Source organism: Neophocaena asiaeorientalis, unplaced genomic scaffold (genome assembly GCF_003031525.2).
Source record: "Neophocaena asiaeorientalis asiaeorientalis breed wild unplaced genomic scaffold, Neophocaena_asiaeorientalis_V1.1 scaffold698, whole genome shotgun sequence".
NCBI classification, from domain to species: domain Eukaryota; kingdom Metazoa; phylum Chordata; class Mammalia; order Artiodactyla; family Phocoenidae; genus Neophocaena; species Neophocaena asiaeorientalis.
The window spans coordinates 19,902-36,879 of NW_020171993.1; the positions used below are offsets into that span (position 1 = coordinate 19,902).

The following is a 16,978-nucleotide window of genomic DNA, read 5'->3' on the forward strand; positions in this document are numbered from 1 at the left end:
GGGCCTCTCACTGTCGTGGCCTCTCCCGTTGCGGAGCACAGGCTCCGGACCTGCAGGCCCAGTGGCCATGGCTCACAGGCCCAGCCGCTCCGCGGCATGTGGAATCTTCCCGGACCGGGGCACGAACCCGTGTCCCCTGCATCGGCAGGCGGACTCTCAACCACTGCGCCACCAGGGAAGCCCAAAGTAGGCTTTTGAGTGCTTTCCACCCAACTTCACTCCAAAGGCAGGAGAGTGTTTTGTCTTAAGGCAATCTGGTGTTCTGGGGTAACTGTGGGTGATTATCAAACAAGAAAAGTTCAGGGACCGCCTCAGCCTCAGACGGGCCGAACACCTTGGGCTCGAAATATGCCTGGAACAGCCGCATCATGATGGCACAGTGGTGAGCAAGTGAAGCCATCAGACCAGCCCTTCTCAAGCTTTACGCACATTTAAATCGCCTGGGGATCCTGTTCAAACGCACATTCTTATTCAGCAGCGGGCCTGGGATGAAGTCTGAGAATCTGCGTTTGTAACAGGTTTCCAGGTGGTGCTGATACTGCTGGTCCGGGGACCACACTTGGAGAGGCTAGGAGCGTTGCACTGAGCATCCCCTCCCCCGCTCCTCACCCCCATACCTATGTTAAATTGGAAATGGAATTCTGCTTCCAAGCCCTGTTGGTTTAATGGTATTTACCCCAGATTTTCAACACATTCTCACTCTCATATTCTCCCATAAGTACACTCATATCTGTCAGGCTTGGTTTGGAAGATGTGGACACAGCACACGTAGGGCAGGAGTGCGCCAGAGTGTTTAAGAACATGGGCTAGGGAGACGTATTCTCTGGGTTCAAATCCAGATGGCCTATTGGGTCAGCCGATAGCAAAGAGGAAGGCTCCTGTCCTTCCAGGTTGCCATTAATGAACCCCAGGTGTACTTGGCCTCCCTGCCTGGTCCTTATGTCTCTCTCTTCAGCCCTTGCGGGGGCAGGGGGCAGGGAGAAGGGGAGGAGAAGGGTTTCAGAATCCAGGACAGGTGAAGACGTGTGGTGTGCAGCCCTGGCTGAGTGAGGGGTACAGCTGATGGCCTTCCTGCTTCCCAATTTTCATGGTCACCAGTGACAGCTGGGCTGCTGTGGTCCTCAGTGACAGACACCATTCTGTGCTTGGCCGCCAGCAGACGGCCCCTGATCCAGCAGTGCTTGTGTGCAGAGAGCTCAGGGGTTTATCCTGCTGAGAAGCCAGGCTCCTGACACCAGGAGATTCTCATTCCTCCCTGGTACCGCTGCTAACTGCCACTTTTGCAAATGTTGCTTTTGAGATACGTCCATCCTGGAGTTTGGCCTGAGAGGCCACAATCACAGCAGGGTTTTACCCACATTGCTCCTGGAGGCCAGGGCCCACGAGAGAAAGAGACAAGGTGTCTTAGTACCGGGAGTGGTTCCAGTCTAGGTGGTTGGCTGAGGGGTGGGAGGATGCCTGGTTCAAGGCCGTGACCTGGGAAACGCCCCTCTCCCACTCTGGCATTCCTTAGCTGGCCAGTACCCAGGCTTGCGGCAGTATCCCCACCCCAGCTTCCTGCTCTCCCTCGTGACACACTCTAAAGAAACTGGCCTGCAATCACATCATTTAAAAGTCGGCTCTCAGACTCTCTGTAGTCAAGCCAAAGATCTGAGCTCTAGAAATCCCTTTCAGAGAGACTCTCCGTAATGCACTTAGGAGGGGCAAGAGTCACACAGGCTGGGTTGGCAGGACCTAAATAGATCTGGTTTACAGACCAGGCCTTATTGCCTCCCCACTGTGAGCTGAGTGGGTACCATGCCGAGTCACCCTGTACAAAAACCCCTCACTTCATTGCCTAACCGACTGTTTGGAATTCTACCCAACAGATGAAGCAGAGTTCTGAAGGCTCTTTGTCTTCAAAAGACTCCACTCAAAGTCCAAGTATCAGTTTGTTTCAGGGGCCTGGGGAGAGAGCTAATGCTTAATAGCAGCTGCCACGTGCTGGCCGTGTTTGCACGTGAACTTCATTATAACCTGCCTTCAGCAGATGCTTGGCTGGCTCGTGCAGTGCTGCAAGCGTGTGTCAGGCGAGGCTGGCGGGGCTGCAGTGATGCCTGAGGTGACCAGGTGTGGCGAAGTGGAGGGAACCAGGTCGAGTGATTTTGTCCAGGGCTGGCTTTGAGGGTAGAAATAACGAGCTCCTATCAGTTTATCTTTCCGAACACATGTGCTTCTTGAAGTTGTTTTTGTTAACTCTGAGCCACAGTTAGCTCAGGACAAAGATGAGGGGCACTGCTCCTTGATTTGTTCATGCGAGAAAATCTAATTATTCACAGCAAGATGGAACCCTATAGCCAGATTCAGAGACTTATTTCTTTTTTTTGTGGCTCAGGGATTAATCAATTGGTTTTGAGGTCGCCGCTCTTCCTTGTTAGTAATTCTGACCAGATGAATAATTTTGAATTAGTATAGATCTTCCTTAGCCATGTGACCTCAGCAACATTTGTTCGAATATAACTGAGGAGGCTAGATCATCCTCCTTGAGGCTGGCAATGGAAATGTTGGGACAATGCTTCTAAATTAAATTTGTCACTGAGACTTATTGGTAGAGTTGTAGAACCATGGGAATCAACTTGGGTAATGGTTATTTTCCACCCCATCCTCCTAACATTAGGAACAATGTTTCAACCACCAAAGACTCTGAGGGTCATGATTCTTAAATTTTAATGTGCATATGAATCACCTGGAGATCTTCTTCAACTGCATCTTCAGATTCAGTAGGCTGGGGACAGAGCCTGAGGTTCTGCATTTCTAATAAGGTCCCTGGCAATGCTGCTGGTTGGTGGACCAGACTCTGAGTGGTAAGGTTCTAGAACCGTGGTTCTCAAAGTATGGTATACAGACCAGCAACAGCATCACTGGGAAGCCTGTCAGAAATGTAAGTATTAATACTTAGGCACCATCCCAGACGTGTAGAATCAGCAACACTGCAGGTGGGGCCCAGTGACTGGGTTTTAACAAGCCCTACAGGTGATTCTGATCCCTGCTCAAGCTTGAGAACCACTGTTCCACAAAATGAATTATTCATATGCGTCATCCTTCAGTGGAATGCATCCCAATACCCAACAGTCCTTTACTGCTGAGAGGTCTCCCTTAGGTCTAGCCTCAAGTTGTTTTGCTTAATTATTCCGGTTCTTTTAGGCATTCTCAAGGTCATTTTTAAGGGTCCTAATCATAGAATTTTAGTCCTATAAGGAGCTTTAAGATGTGTTCTGATTTCTTCTCCCCGTGCTTTACGCTCCCCTATGAACCTTGTCCACCTCTGGGCTTTCAGAGTAGCTGGTGGAAAGCATTAAAGTGAAAGTTAAATTGAAGAAATATCTATAAACCATTTGTTGTTATATTCTATCGGTGCTCATCACTTTCTTCTGTGTCAGAGGTTTGGGTCAATTTGGAGTTTAAAGATATTTTTTCCTCTGCCTTAGAGTCTCAACTCCTATACTAGTATTATTAAATTTTTCTAAGGACAGAGCAGTGGGAAAGAATAATTAAACTGCTTTTATGCAGTTTTATTGGATTCAAAATTAAATAGAGGCCAGGGAGGCTGTTCTGGGGGCAATTAACGCACAGAAGCAAACAATTGCGGTGGATTGCTGTAGAACTGGGGAGAACTGCGTGGGCACGAGGGGCACAGAGAGCAGTTTTAGAAGGCAAGGGAAACAGAAAGAGATTTCAGAATCAGGCAATAATCCTTGCTGTATTGAATTTTTCAAACTGGATTATATTAATAAAATATGATTATGGAGGAAAAGGGTATAAGCTCTTTTTTCAGGCTGTGAGTCCCTGATGGATGGGGACACCCCAATGACTGTGTGATTGAATGAGGGTAGGCAACTCCAGCCTGAAGAGCAGTCTCCCTCTATTGCTGGAACGATTTCTGGTGGAGGGGCAGTCAAGCATGAGCTGCACTGAAGCCCTGTACCTTAGCTCAAAGGAGCCAAATCACCTTTCCAATCTGGGCATCTGTGGGCATCCTTTTCTAGTCGTGTGTCTCGGTATTGATGCGAGAGGTCTCCTCTATTCTCCAGTTCCTGAGAGCTAAAACACCCATCAGCCAGCGAGGGGAAACTGGAGGCTTTTAAGAGCCTTGAGTCTGGTGCTAGATTTTCCAAGTTCTCCACTGCCTGGGCCTGCCCAACATCTGACTTTCATGTTCCACAGGCATTGATACAGTGGTTCTTGCAAATGCACACAGAAATCCTAAAGAGAATTTTATTTATTATGATTTTTTTTTTTAGTATAGAGGTATCAAATTGAGCGAAAAGACATATCTCCAGATAATTGTGAAAAAAATCTAGACAAATGCATAACTACAAAGAACAGTTACCAGGAAACTCACAGTGGGAATAAGCATGGTCTAATGTTCGCTCCAAAGGACTTAAGATGTATGAATTTGGACAGACTGAACAACCTGCTGATTTTGACCTAAATAAATGACCCAGGATGTATGGTACCAAAAGTTCTGTCAAAGAAATTGGGCCATAACCATCAGTTGCTTAACCGCTTCCCCTCTAGCCCATGAACTTGTAACATTAGAAACTTTTTTGTAGTGGAGCGTGGGATGCAAGGAAAAAAAAGATAAAGCAGCAATTTCAGCCAAGCAGAGCATGTGCTAACTGAGGGTTCTGGTCCATTGCCTTAACATTATTGTCTGGCCAGGTTCTCCAACTTGAAGAAATATTTCTGACAGAATGAGCATATTTCAGGAATCTTGGAGAATTTAGAGTTAACCCCAGTTATTCAGGGGTTGACCCTCACTTTGGGAAAACATCCAGGATCCTGGATTTTCTTCCTTCTAACACTTAATCCATCTTCTTCCTACTCCTTGATCCCCATCTCCTATCTCTTTTTGTACCTTTCCACAGCTTGTTAGGCAATTCAAATAAAGAGCAGGCAAAGAATATAACATGAAAAAAAATAATGGGTGAAACTAAAATTTATGAAATTGACTCAGTAATCCTGGATCTGGAATTGGTATGGGTAGGAAGAAATTGGAACTCTTGGCCAAATATGGTATTTTGGTTAGTGGTCGTCAATCAATAAATGAATGGTTATTTGCCTGTCAACACCTTGAATCCTACAATGATTTAGTTTTCTGTAATTGAAAATTTTAAGATATTCAAAATATTTTGGTTGTCATTTAGGTAGACAATAAATTTGCCCCAAGTGATCAGAGGAGGTAATATCTGTACCGTGAGTTCCCATATGCCTGGCCAAATGGATCATTCTTCCTGCCCCGCCCCCCCAAAAAAAAACTCTTAATGAATCAAGGTAAGAAAAATGTACCTGTCCTGCGGTGTCATACAGTCCGAGCAAGTGTTGCTTGCCTCCCACTGTCACAGTAACTAGGGGAGAAGAGAAAAGAGGAGAGTCTGTAAATGCAAGCTTCAATCAGGAGTCTTCACGTTTCTCTATGCCAGCATCTCCTTGGGCAGCAAGGACAAGCATATGCCTCACCCGTGTATATTCGAAACCAAGTTGACAGCATGCTTGCCAAATGAAAGGCAACCTTGGGCTGCAGTGAGAGCAGATGGGCTGAGCCAAGTCCAAATGTCTCAACCGAGGTGAATACTATTGGTGCCACTAGGCCGGCTGTTCACTGATCCTGATTAGGCCCTGTAATGTCAAGCTCCTGAAGGGAAAGGATGCTGGACTCTTTCTTGGTTAGTTTATTTTCTTCTTTCATTTGGTTTGAGCCGCCTTTCGGGATATAGACTCGTGTAAACAACCTTTCTGTTAGAAATCTCTCGGCTTTTATTTGTCATCAAAATATTCAAAGACCCTGAAAACAAAGGATATTAACCCACCTGCCTATGTTATAGCCTATAAGGCAAAGCTAATAATGAAATGCGAAGGGCTTAACATTTATTTCAAAAAGTGTTTTTATTCAATATCTCTGTGCTTTAGCTCAACTGATTCATTACAGTTTGAATCTTAGTTGCAGAAGGAGGTGTGGTATATGGGTTTCATCTCACATAACTGAAGGGCATATATAGAGTGCAAAGTAGAGAGTTTGATTTACTCAGCAGGCTTATTGCCTTGCCAAGCAACGACGTCCAAAAGTGGGAGGTAATAGAGGGATACCAGCTGCTCTTTACATGGCTGGAAATGAAATAAAGGCTCAACTTGAAACTAAACTGAGATTGAACAAATCGAAGGCAAGATTAATATGATTCTCCTGGTGAATGGAAAGAGCAGATTTAAATTTCCACAGAAATTTAATCTCTTTTTGGAAAAAGAAAGTAAAATATGAAGGAGAATGTGATTTTTCCTAGTTGATTAAAAAATGTACAAATGCAGGGATTCACATTCACTATCTTATAATAACCTATAATGAAATATAATCAGAAAAAATAACTGAATCACTACACTGTTCCCCTAAAACTAACACGTTATTGTGAGTCGACCATATTTCAATACAAATGTGCAAGTCCAACATAAAAGTGATGTCTGATTTCCCACCATTAGCTGTGCAGGAAACGAAAGATACATGGAATAGCAACCTTTTATAACCATATCTCTAAAACATGCCAGCCAAATCCTCTAGTCTACTGCTCGGAGCTTTGGTACTGATCTGACTTTTATTTGTTTTCAGGTTCAGGGCCTACATGTATGCAAGTGCTTCTTAATGGCTCTTTCTTTGAAAAGCACTTGTTTAAAAGCACTGCCTTCCCAGACACTGGGAACAAGTTTTCTAATCTACTCAGATCAACGTGTGTTCAGCTTGATAACATGGCAGCAGCTGCACAGATGAGCTTTTACATGTGTTTTTAAGGGGTGAACCCGGCTCCATCCAACGCTAGTGACAACACCGAAGAGGGGCGTCTAAACATTTTTCCTTCCTTTCATAAGCCAGGCTAGCAATGGAAATGAAGGTGAGATGGCGCAGCCCCGATCTCTTCGCCCTGTTATAATTTCCTCTTCCTGCACACTTGGAACCCAGTCAGATGTTCCTGAAGTCTGCCTAAATTGTTTCTTTAATGGCTAATTCACCACCTAGACATGGATCAGGAATGAGGGGAAGAAAGCCAGCCATTACAACATGGAATTTCCTGCCTCTAGTGAGCCCAGTACTTACAGGTTAGGGGCAGCAGTTCCGGAGACCCCCTTGGATGGTCTCCCGACTTAGAGGCGCAGGGCCATCTGTGGAGCGAGTACTAGAAGCTGACTCACCCTCACGGCCCCACTGGGCGCTGCAGAATTTCCAAAGCGATGGCTCTGACCTTTGTCACTGGAGCCCTGAAGCTCTTGTTTGAGTTTTCTCAGAGAACAAACATTCCTTCCAGCCTGCTTTTCCTCAGGCCTCGCCCTTTTCTCCCTTGGCAGCTCTGACTGCAGAGAATTGTTCCAGGCCTGAGGCGAGTGCCAGCCCGGGAAAGGTGGCCGTCGGGCTGAGAGTCTGAGCCCAGCCTTCCCTTACTTCTGTCCTTCCCTTCCTCAAGAGTTTCTTGGGTTCCGGGACTGCCCTCAGTGTTGGGAGCGTAAAGGCCAGATACAGCTCGTCCTGTCACGGAGCGTGGAGAGGAGGGTACAAGGCAGTGCAGTGAGCACTTTGCTGGTGGCAGTGCGGATGGGTGGGGGAGCATGCAGAAGGGGCACCACTGCACGTGCACACGCGCCCTGCTGGAGTGTGGTCAGAGAAGGCTTTCTGGAGGACATGTCCGAGCTGCGTCGCGAGGATGGCCAAGAATTACCCAGGGTGCACTGGGGGAGATGGGGCATGTAGGCTTAGGCCCAACCCGACTCACTAATACAGCCTTTATTCTGAAGGCTTTGTTAAACTATGAAAGTCCTGAATTATTCTTGTTCCCAAAGAAAGCGAAAGAGAAGGAACTAAATTTACTTGCGTTAAGGCAAAATGGTGAGAGGAGGGAGGATGAGGTTTTTGGGGTGGAAGCCAGGTCAGCTTTCAGCTTTGCTGCCTACTCTGTTGGACCAGCCCTGCTGGAGGAATCCTGAGGGAACAGGGCAGCGCCCTCATGCCCCCATCTCTGGAAATCACTTTTATTCTCTCTTCTCTGCCCTTTGATTCTCCCATTTTATCAGAAGGAAGATAAATGGATCACACAGTTGATGACTGAGAACATCAAGGGACAGACAGCCAGAGACAGATCCAAGCATCACTCACATATTGTGGAATATGCAAATGGCTTTGTGAGTCCTTATCTTGGGCTAGCAATGGATGCCTTATCGCTTGCCAACCTGGGCTCTTTGAGGCTTCTCAGTTTGGAAATGAATTAGGTCAGCATAGAAGGAAGGTTTGCTCTAAAAATGATCATAGGAAATGTAGAGACGTTGAGAGAGCGGGATATTTTAAGTCAGATGGTTCTGCGTTTGAATCCCATCTTTGCTATTCACTGTATGTATGACCTTGGGAAAGTCACCTAACACCTCTGAGCCCCACTTTCCCTATTTGTTAAAAATGGGGGGAACGTCACCCATCAAAGAGAATACTTGTGAGGAGAACGTTAAATGAGAAAATGCCTGGCCCACAGCCTGGCCCACAGTAGGTGCTGAGAAGTTGTTATTTCCCCTCCTTCAACAAATGCTTATTGCACTTCTTCTAAGACCAGGGACAGTCTGTCTTGCTCTCCCCTGTATACCCAGTGCACGTGAAATGGCACAACAAATTTATAATATTTGTGAATTACCGGTCACTTTCTACGCTAAATGGTAGCTATTTAGATCAATGTCTTGTGTCTCTGAATGGACAGGTAGGCCCTTGAGGACACAATCTCCATACCCCATACCCCACACAGTACACAGCACAGTTCTTGGCATACGTAGTCGTTGCTGAATCCACAGAACAGAAATGAAGCCCCAGGGGCAACTCAGGCAGAAGGAGGTCCTTCGAAATGTGCAGAGCTTCAGCTTGAAGCATCCTGGCAAGACGCTAACTGCTGGGAAGTACCTGCAGCCAGCAAACTTGCCCCGCAGACAGTGGTCAGGCTAAAATCCCAGATCACCTTCTATTCTCCAAGCTGTTAGAGTGTTTTGTTTTGAGCTTAGAGAGGTTTTAAAGAGAGTGGGTCAAATGACCTGCTAATGGCTCAGAGGGTTCTCTCAATAAAGCGTGAAAAGTTGTCAGCGGCTTGTTAAGTATGTAAACCGAAAGCCTTCCTCTCCAAATCCATTTAGCTCTTGGCTTCCTTGTGTTTGTTCTTGGTGCAGATTGGATGGTTAATTTTATGAGTTGGAGTGAGGTGCTAATGAAGTAGAAGTCGTGGGTTTGCTCTCCTGAGAGTCAGTTGCTTTCACCCAGAGAGAAAGTGTTCCGGCAGGACGTGAGCCTGCCCCCGCCCCACCCCCTCTCAGCATTTCAGTCACCTCATGAAACTGCATGTCATTTGCAAACCTGGATGAGGAAGTGTTGGTCATTCCCTGTAAGCCAGCTCAGACCGTTAAGTCCAGCCATTAGCAGCACTAGGAACCTGGTTCACAGCCCCTGCCTTGTTGGTCATCTCATCCGCCAAGAGCAATCTTTTGGAGCCGATGTGATGAATATCTGATGAATCCCGAGAACTGGCATGGTGGAAATGCCCAGTGCCCCTCCGTTCCCAGCACATAGCCAGCTGTCTGCATCACTCATGTCAAATGTACTGTATTTGTCAGGTAGGATGAGGCATACCTGACTATGTCTCATCCTAAATGTATTAGGATGGTACTAAAGGTACTAATAGTACCTTTAGTACCATCCTAGGCACTATTTTGGAGGAAGAAACACTAGATTTATAGACATAGCAAGAAATACAATTTTAATTAAGTTAAAAACATGGCCCCATGCAAATATAGAATGATGTTATGTCAAAGATTTATTAACTCATTAATGAGAGAATCAGTAAGATGATAAATCTTGTTCAAAGAGCATTTTGAAGAACTGGGCATTTATAGGTACTTCAGAAGCAAAATGTTAGAATAAGATGGCTAAGTTCAATGGAAAACTGGTTGTTGTCCTATGGAAAAGATAAGCTTTGGTGTTCTCCTTTCTACTAAACAGGAATTATTTGCATCTTGACCCAACAAGATTTACAAGTTAACATGTAACTTCAGAGAATCTAAGCTTTCAGTTAATAGCAGAATCAGACAAAGGCAAGTTACCCTAGATTACTAAGCCTTGGGGGAAGGGTGTTGAACACTGCCTTAGCATGGACAGTTGCATGTTCTCAGCCTTATATCCAAGTTCCAGATAATTTTTCTTCACGTCCGAATTCAAGTCCATACTTAGCTATCTACTCATTTGGTGAGATGTTGGGTAGGTCAGTAGGTTTCACCCTCACCTGGAAGATAGACACATTGTCTTTACCCTAAAGGGGTATAAAAACTCTTTATTAGCTATTCCAGAGTCAAGGGTAATCACCACTACAGTTTGTCTATGTCTGGGGTGCTGCAAAAAAAGGAGAGTTTAAATGAAAAATCTCAATTCTGACCCTCGTCATGCTTGCTGACTATCTTCAGCAGTGTTCGCTGACCTTTTCCCTCTCTGAACTGACTCTCATCCCCAGCTCCTCCTCCTTTCTAGAAGATCCCATCTGGGACTGTGACTCACCTAGCACCAGGGTCCGCTCTTAGGAGCTGCTTGTGTGTGTTGTGACGTGGGTTAAGCCTCACAAACGTGCATGTTCATTTTATAAGGAAGCAACTCAGAGGCATCTGGGATGACATTTCCCTCAAATTAAAATAAGCTAGAAAACAGAATGAAACTAGAAATAGATAATACACTTTCATAAATATGAATGGTGGTGAATTCCTTCCTGGTGGGGTTTCATCCTTCCAACTTAACGTGTTCCTGTTAAGGCGGCTTGAAAACCTCATCCATCTACACTGGCCCCCCTCAGCCAGCTCATTTCCTTTCTTTGCAGAGAATGCCTCTTGTTTCCTAAGCATCAGCCTGTGTGTGTGTGAAGTAAAAGTTGTTCAGGCAAGTCTCTTATTTGAGGTACTGGTGTGAGGTCCTGTTTCCACAGAATAAAGACTGAGGGGAAAACCAAACAGTCTCCCCGAGAATCCATTAGGACACTGAGCTGAGGGTTTTCTTTCGTTAGGTGTGTATATTCCTCCTACAGTAATAAGAGTTCCTTTTGAACAGGGGAACGTACCTCTGCCATGCATCTCCATCCCTGGTCATGTTTCTTTTCTCCTTTAGGTATGGCTATTGCAACAGGGGATTTAGTTTGTAGTTGTTTGTTTAGTCTGTAGTGTAACCACCCCAGATTTTAAGGCAGAAGGACTGGCTGGAGGCCTGAACTCACTGTGAACAAACTCTGGGATACTGAGCAAGTTACAGCTTCCCTATGTTCTCAGTTCTTACTGGAAGTTTGAGGAGAAAAGAAGATCATGACTATAAAAATTGTGTACAAGAAAGCTAACACGAATACAAGGTGACATCAGGGAGCAAATGGCTTCTTAATAGTACTTCTGGGAACAGAGCTTGCTGGAATGAAGTTGGGTATGGGGGGGTGTTCAGGAAAGGTCTACCCTTGTCAGTACTTGTTTGATGAGGGAGGAGAGGGAGGAGGAAAAGGAAGGGGGGTGAAAGGCAAGAGGAAGGGGGAGGAGATTGTGCAGTTCCAGGACCTTTGGAACTGGCTGGGGATGAGGCCAAACCAAAGACAGAGCCACGATTCCATGACATTCACATCCTGGGATTTTAGAGTCTTGCTTGGCCTCACCCTTCCTTCCCCAACATTCATTTGGTCTCTACATCCTGCCAATTCTACCTGCTAAGTATCTCTAGATACTCGGACTCATCTTTACCATCTGTGTAACTGTCCTCATGCAACCCCCAACCTTGTCAATTGCAAAAGTCTCCTAATCAACATTCATTTCTCCAGGCTCATTCATTTCTCAGGCTTAACATAGCTGTGGCTCTCAATCATCTCCGAGATAAAATTCAAATACTTTCCAAGAGTGTACAATGTCCTTGTAACCTGGCCTCTGGTTTACCTTTCCAGATCTCTCCTATTATTTTACCCTCCCACAATCCAAACTTCTTGCAATCTGTTTTTGTTTCTTTTTTTTTTGTGGTACATGGGCCTCTCACTGCTGTGGCCTCTCCTGTCGCAGAGCACAGGCTCCGGATACGCAGGCTCAGCAGCCATGGCTCACGGGCCCAGCCGCTCCGTGGCATGTGGGATCTTCCCGGACCAGGGCACGAACCCGAGTCCCCTGCATCTGCAGGCAGACTCTCAACCACTGTGCCACCAGGGAAGCCCTTGCAGTCTGTTATACTCACAATGCCTTTGCTCAAGTTGTTCCCTCTGAAAATCTGGAAAAGAAATTCTGGAATGCTTTCCCCACACCTGTCAGCCTGGAAAACTTCCATAACCTGGAAAACTCACTTTTGTAACGCCTCCTTGATGTCCTCCAACTACCTTAAGTGTCTTTCCATGCTTACTTGCCCATTGGGCCTTAAAGTGCTGTGTGCTGTTTATCTTCATGTACCAAGATCTAGCACGGGCCTGGCATGTGGCTCCATAAATATTGGTTGAGTGACGGAAAAGTGAATTAAATTCCAACTAAAGCGGAGGTTTTCTCTGAGGCATATATTTTCTCCAGCTGAGTCTTTGGCCTTTCCCAAAGGGTCACCATGAGCTTTTCTGGGTGGTAGTAGTAGTGGTAGGATGAGTTCATCAGCAGTGGTGCCCTACGCTAAAGCTGGCCTGCCTTTTACGAGGGGATGCCATGGAAATGTGGCTCCGCTGGGTGGGATCAGTGTCTGGGGTACTCTGCCACTTTTCCAGGCAACTTTCACCAGCTACAGGGCTGCCAGACTCCGTCAGTGGGGCAGGACCATTGGCAAGGTGTCCTGAGGTTCACTGTGGCCATATAAGCCATAGTAGCCTGGCTCCCCGGCATGAACTACAGAGTACAGGGGAGCTGTCTTTTGATTAGGACTTTGGGAAGCAGTGACTGAATTATAAGTGAAGCCTGCACATTGAGGTGTGTGGTCTGCAAACCAGGGTGTGCTTTTTGCATGATCCTCTGTATAAAGAGATACTTAAAAAAAAAAAAAGCCAGCTCCTTCAGTGACATTCATACATTACTAGAAACCCATAATAATTAAGCTGCCAACCTTACAATGGAGGTATGGTGGAATCAATACCTAATTTAGAGGCAGAAACTTTTATTTTCAGCCTTGACCTTGACTTGGTGAAATCGATGTTTCACGGGAGTCACCAGGGGAAGCTAGTTTTTTTTTTTTAATTTTAGAATTTTATTTATTTTTTTATACAGCAGGTTCTTATTAGTTATCCATTTTATACACATCACTGTATACATGTCAATCCCAATCTCCCAATTCATCCCACCCCCACCCCCACCCCCCGCCGCTTTCCCCCCTTGGTGTCCATACGTTTGTTCTCTACATCTGTGCCTCTATTTCTGCCCTGCAAACCGGTTCATCTGTACCATTTTTCTAGGTTCCATATATATGCGCTAACATACGATATTTGTTTTTCTCTTTCTGACTTACTTCACTCTGTATGACAGTCTCTAGACCCATCCACGTCTCTACAAATGACCCAATTTCGTTCCTTTTTATGGCTGAGTAATATTCCATTGTATGTATGTACCACAACTTCTGTATCCATTCGTCTGTCGATGGGCATTTAGGTTGGGGAAGCTAGTTTTAAGTTGGGGAAGCTAATTTAAAAAACACAGAGTCCCTGGTTTCACATCTCACCCCTAGATTCCAAGGAAGTAGGTCTGGGGTGGGGCCCAGAAGTCTGCATTTTTATCAGACTCTCAAGTGAGTGATTCAGATCTGAATTTCAGTTTTCTCATCTTTAAGATGAGAAGAATAATAAGCTCGATTACTCTAGAGCATCCTGTCCACTTTAGATGGTTTTGTGAATAACAGATGAGGTAATATAAGTGAAAAAAAGTTAAAATTTATAAAATGCTACACAGATATTATCTGATCCTATCTGACACACAATACAGGCACAAGATGGTCTGTGTGTAGCAGCAGTCCTTTCCCCTCCTTGTCTAGAAATAGTCACTAAGGAAATTCAAACACCTAGGTGATGATAAAAGTGGAATAGTGTGGGGGCTTCCCTGGTAGCACAGTGGTTGAGAGTCTGCCTGCCGATGCAGGGCACACAGGTTCGTGCCCCGGTCCGGGAAGATCCCACATGCCGCGGAGCGGCTGGGCCCGTGAGCCATGGCTGCTGAGCCTGCGCGTCCGGAGCCTGTGCTCCGCAACGGGAGAGGCCACAACAGTGAGAGGCCCGCGTACCGCAAAAAAAAAAAAAAAAAAAGTGGAATAGTGTGTTCCTGTGAAGAGTATTCAATGAATTATTAGGCTCATAAAAGTTCTATCAGGTACCAGCTGTAACTACTTAGAAAATATCCTTTTCACAAGGACAACACAAACTATAAAGTGTCTAGTAATGGGAAGACCTTTATGAAAAAGGGTCTTCCCATTACTTGCTGAGAAACATAAAAGAAGAAAAATGGGGAAACAGCTCATGGTTTAGGGTGGGAAGCTCTGTATCGTAGATGTTAGATCTTCTCAATTTAATATGTTTATAGTAATTCCAATAGAATTTTTGAATTGGGAACATGACAGAGTGATTATAGCAGTTATATTCAAAATTTAGTTGGGGAGAATAGCTAATAAAAAAGAATGACAGGATAATTGTGCTAATGTATGTTAGCATGTATTATAAAGTTATTAAAGCAGTATAACATCAGCACAAGAATCAATGATCCAGAACAGGAATCTCAGCCACTGAACCTATGCTACATATGTAAGGATTTAGTATATGGTAAATGGCAATGGGGAAAGATGAAGTAGTCAATATATGGCATTTAGATAGTTGGTTACTGTTTGGAAATAAAAAAGACCCTGAAAATATAAAAGCAAATGAAAAAAACCATAAAGAAAATGATTGATATATTGACTAAAAAAGTCACATATGTTCACATATATTGTGAAAAATGGTCAAGAAGTTTATTATTTTTTATGCATAAGGGTGCTTTCTGATTAACAAGAATAATAATTAAAACAAAAGAAAATATATAAAGAGTATAGAAAATTTACAAGTAAATAAAGGGCCAATGAATATTGGAGTAAAAAAAATCAAATTAAACAAGATGCAATCTTTGGCTTGTCAAATTGGCAAAGATGAAGAGAATGACACCCAGAGCTGGTGAATACATAAAGAGGTGGCATGTATATGCTGCTGGAGGATATGTAAATTGATTCAATTTTTCTGTCAAGTCGTTTGGCAGTACAGATCAAAAGTCTAACCAGGGGTCTCCCTCTGACTCGGCAATCCTGTTTCTGCAATGTATCCTCAGGCAAAATCATACAAGTGTGCAAGAATACACACGTATAAGAGACTATGTATCACCAATGGTTTATAATAGTAACAGTTGGAAACAACCTAAATGTTCAGCAGTTGGGGATTGGCCCTTATCAGTTATGGAACAACCTTACAATGGAAACATTGAAAGAACAGTGAGGTAAAATATTTAGGATATAATGCCTAGGGAGTAGGAGATAAAATTCTATATTGAATAGGTAAAAATATTTATAGGAAACACTTTTTATTTTTTCCATACTTGATTACCATGAACATGTAAATCAGAAAAAAAAAAGATATTTGGGTGCTTAAAAATTGTGTTTATTTTGTTGTTCTTATCACTGTTATATGTAGATTGGAGTCAACGTCATCTAAATTGTCTCCCATCACGGAAGTTCTACCATTTCTTCTTGGCTGACTCTCTAATTTTGTTTTAGGCTTATCCAGATTTACTTTAGGTTGTAGGACCAAGCTTATATTTTTATGAGGAGGAACATGTGATGAATAGGTCTACCGCAGTGGAGGTTTATGAACTGTGTATTACAGAGCAGCTCATCATTTTCAGAGAATTATGATGAACCACTAATGTTCTACCTATATTTGCATTTCGTAGGTACCAAGAAAATACTGTGCATTTGAGGATGTTGGAATCTGCCAAATGTATTTGTTGCAAACCAAAAGAAATATATGAGCTGTAAAGACAACAGCAGTAAATTGGTTCTAAATATACAACACTGTCTAGGCAGAGTGAAATAAACCAGTCAGTCAAGTGAATATTTAGAGCAGTGTGTTTCTGCTCTCAATAACTTCTTCTCCAAAGTATTACAAGATTATTTGGAGAACATTAAGTGGTTTTTCTCTGTTTTCTACTTTCGTGTATGGTTGTTGTCCTGGATTATATTTACTCATTTGCCTCTTTGTTATTCAGGATCCTAGAATTTTATGTACTTGTGGTTTTCTCCCTTTATTTATTTCATTTATCTTAGTCTAATATGGGGTTCTTTACAGGTAGCGTATTTATTTTCTAGTTCTTAAGAACTGTCAAGAAATATTAATAGTTGCTGGTTAATTATGATCAAAGGAGGATGTGTAACAATTTGAGATAAATAGTTCTTGGCTCTTTTCTGCAATGAATATCTAAGAGACCGTCTTGTATAACTTTATTAAGTATTTCCTCAGAATTTGCATAGGGTAACATCTACCACTTTTATGTCCTTCTTCACATGTTTTTCCCCAATTGATTTTCTTCAAACCATCTAAAAAGAAAAGTATAATTTTGGGGATGCTTGTTAGCAATGTAAAGTTCATGGCTAGTCAGTCCCATCAAGGAGATGTTCGTAGCCAGTAAAGGGATGCCCCAAATGTCAGCTACCATCAGAACCTGTGGTGTGCATTGTCACCCAAAGCTAGAAAGAGGCTCATGAAAAGCTTGGCACCTGAGGTCAACTGGGTCAGTGGATTAGCAATGTGAGGCTTTGAATTCTTATTCATGTTTTTGCTTTTCTGTCAGATTTTAGGTGAGGTACCATTAATTTAGTAGAGTTTCTGTGCATTTTCAAGTATTTAAAAAATGTAACAAATAAGTGGGGAACCATGTGGTATATGGTCTCATGTGGTTTCACATTCAA

At 43.8% G+C, this 16,978-nt stretch overlaps 1 protein-coding gene across 1 annotated transcript in view; it reads right to left on the minus strand.

Annotated features, from left to right (window-relative positions):
• Window positions 1-16,978, minus strand: part of RHOJ (ras homolog family member J) — an 81,750-nt gene that overhangs the window by 16,013 nt on the left and 48,759 nt on the right. Inside the window, exon 2 of the mRNA XM_024748449.1 lies at window positions 5,329-5,387. Within this exon, the coding sequence (XP_024604217.1) occupies window positions 5,329-5,387 (59 nt within the window). The remainder of the gene's footprint in view (window positions 1-5,328; window positions 5,388-16,978) is intronic.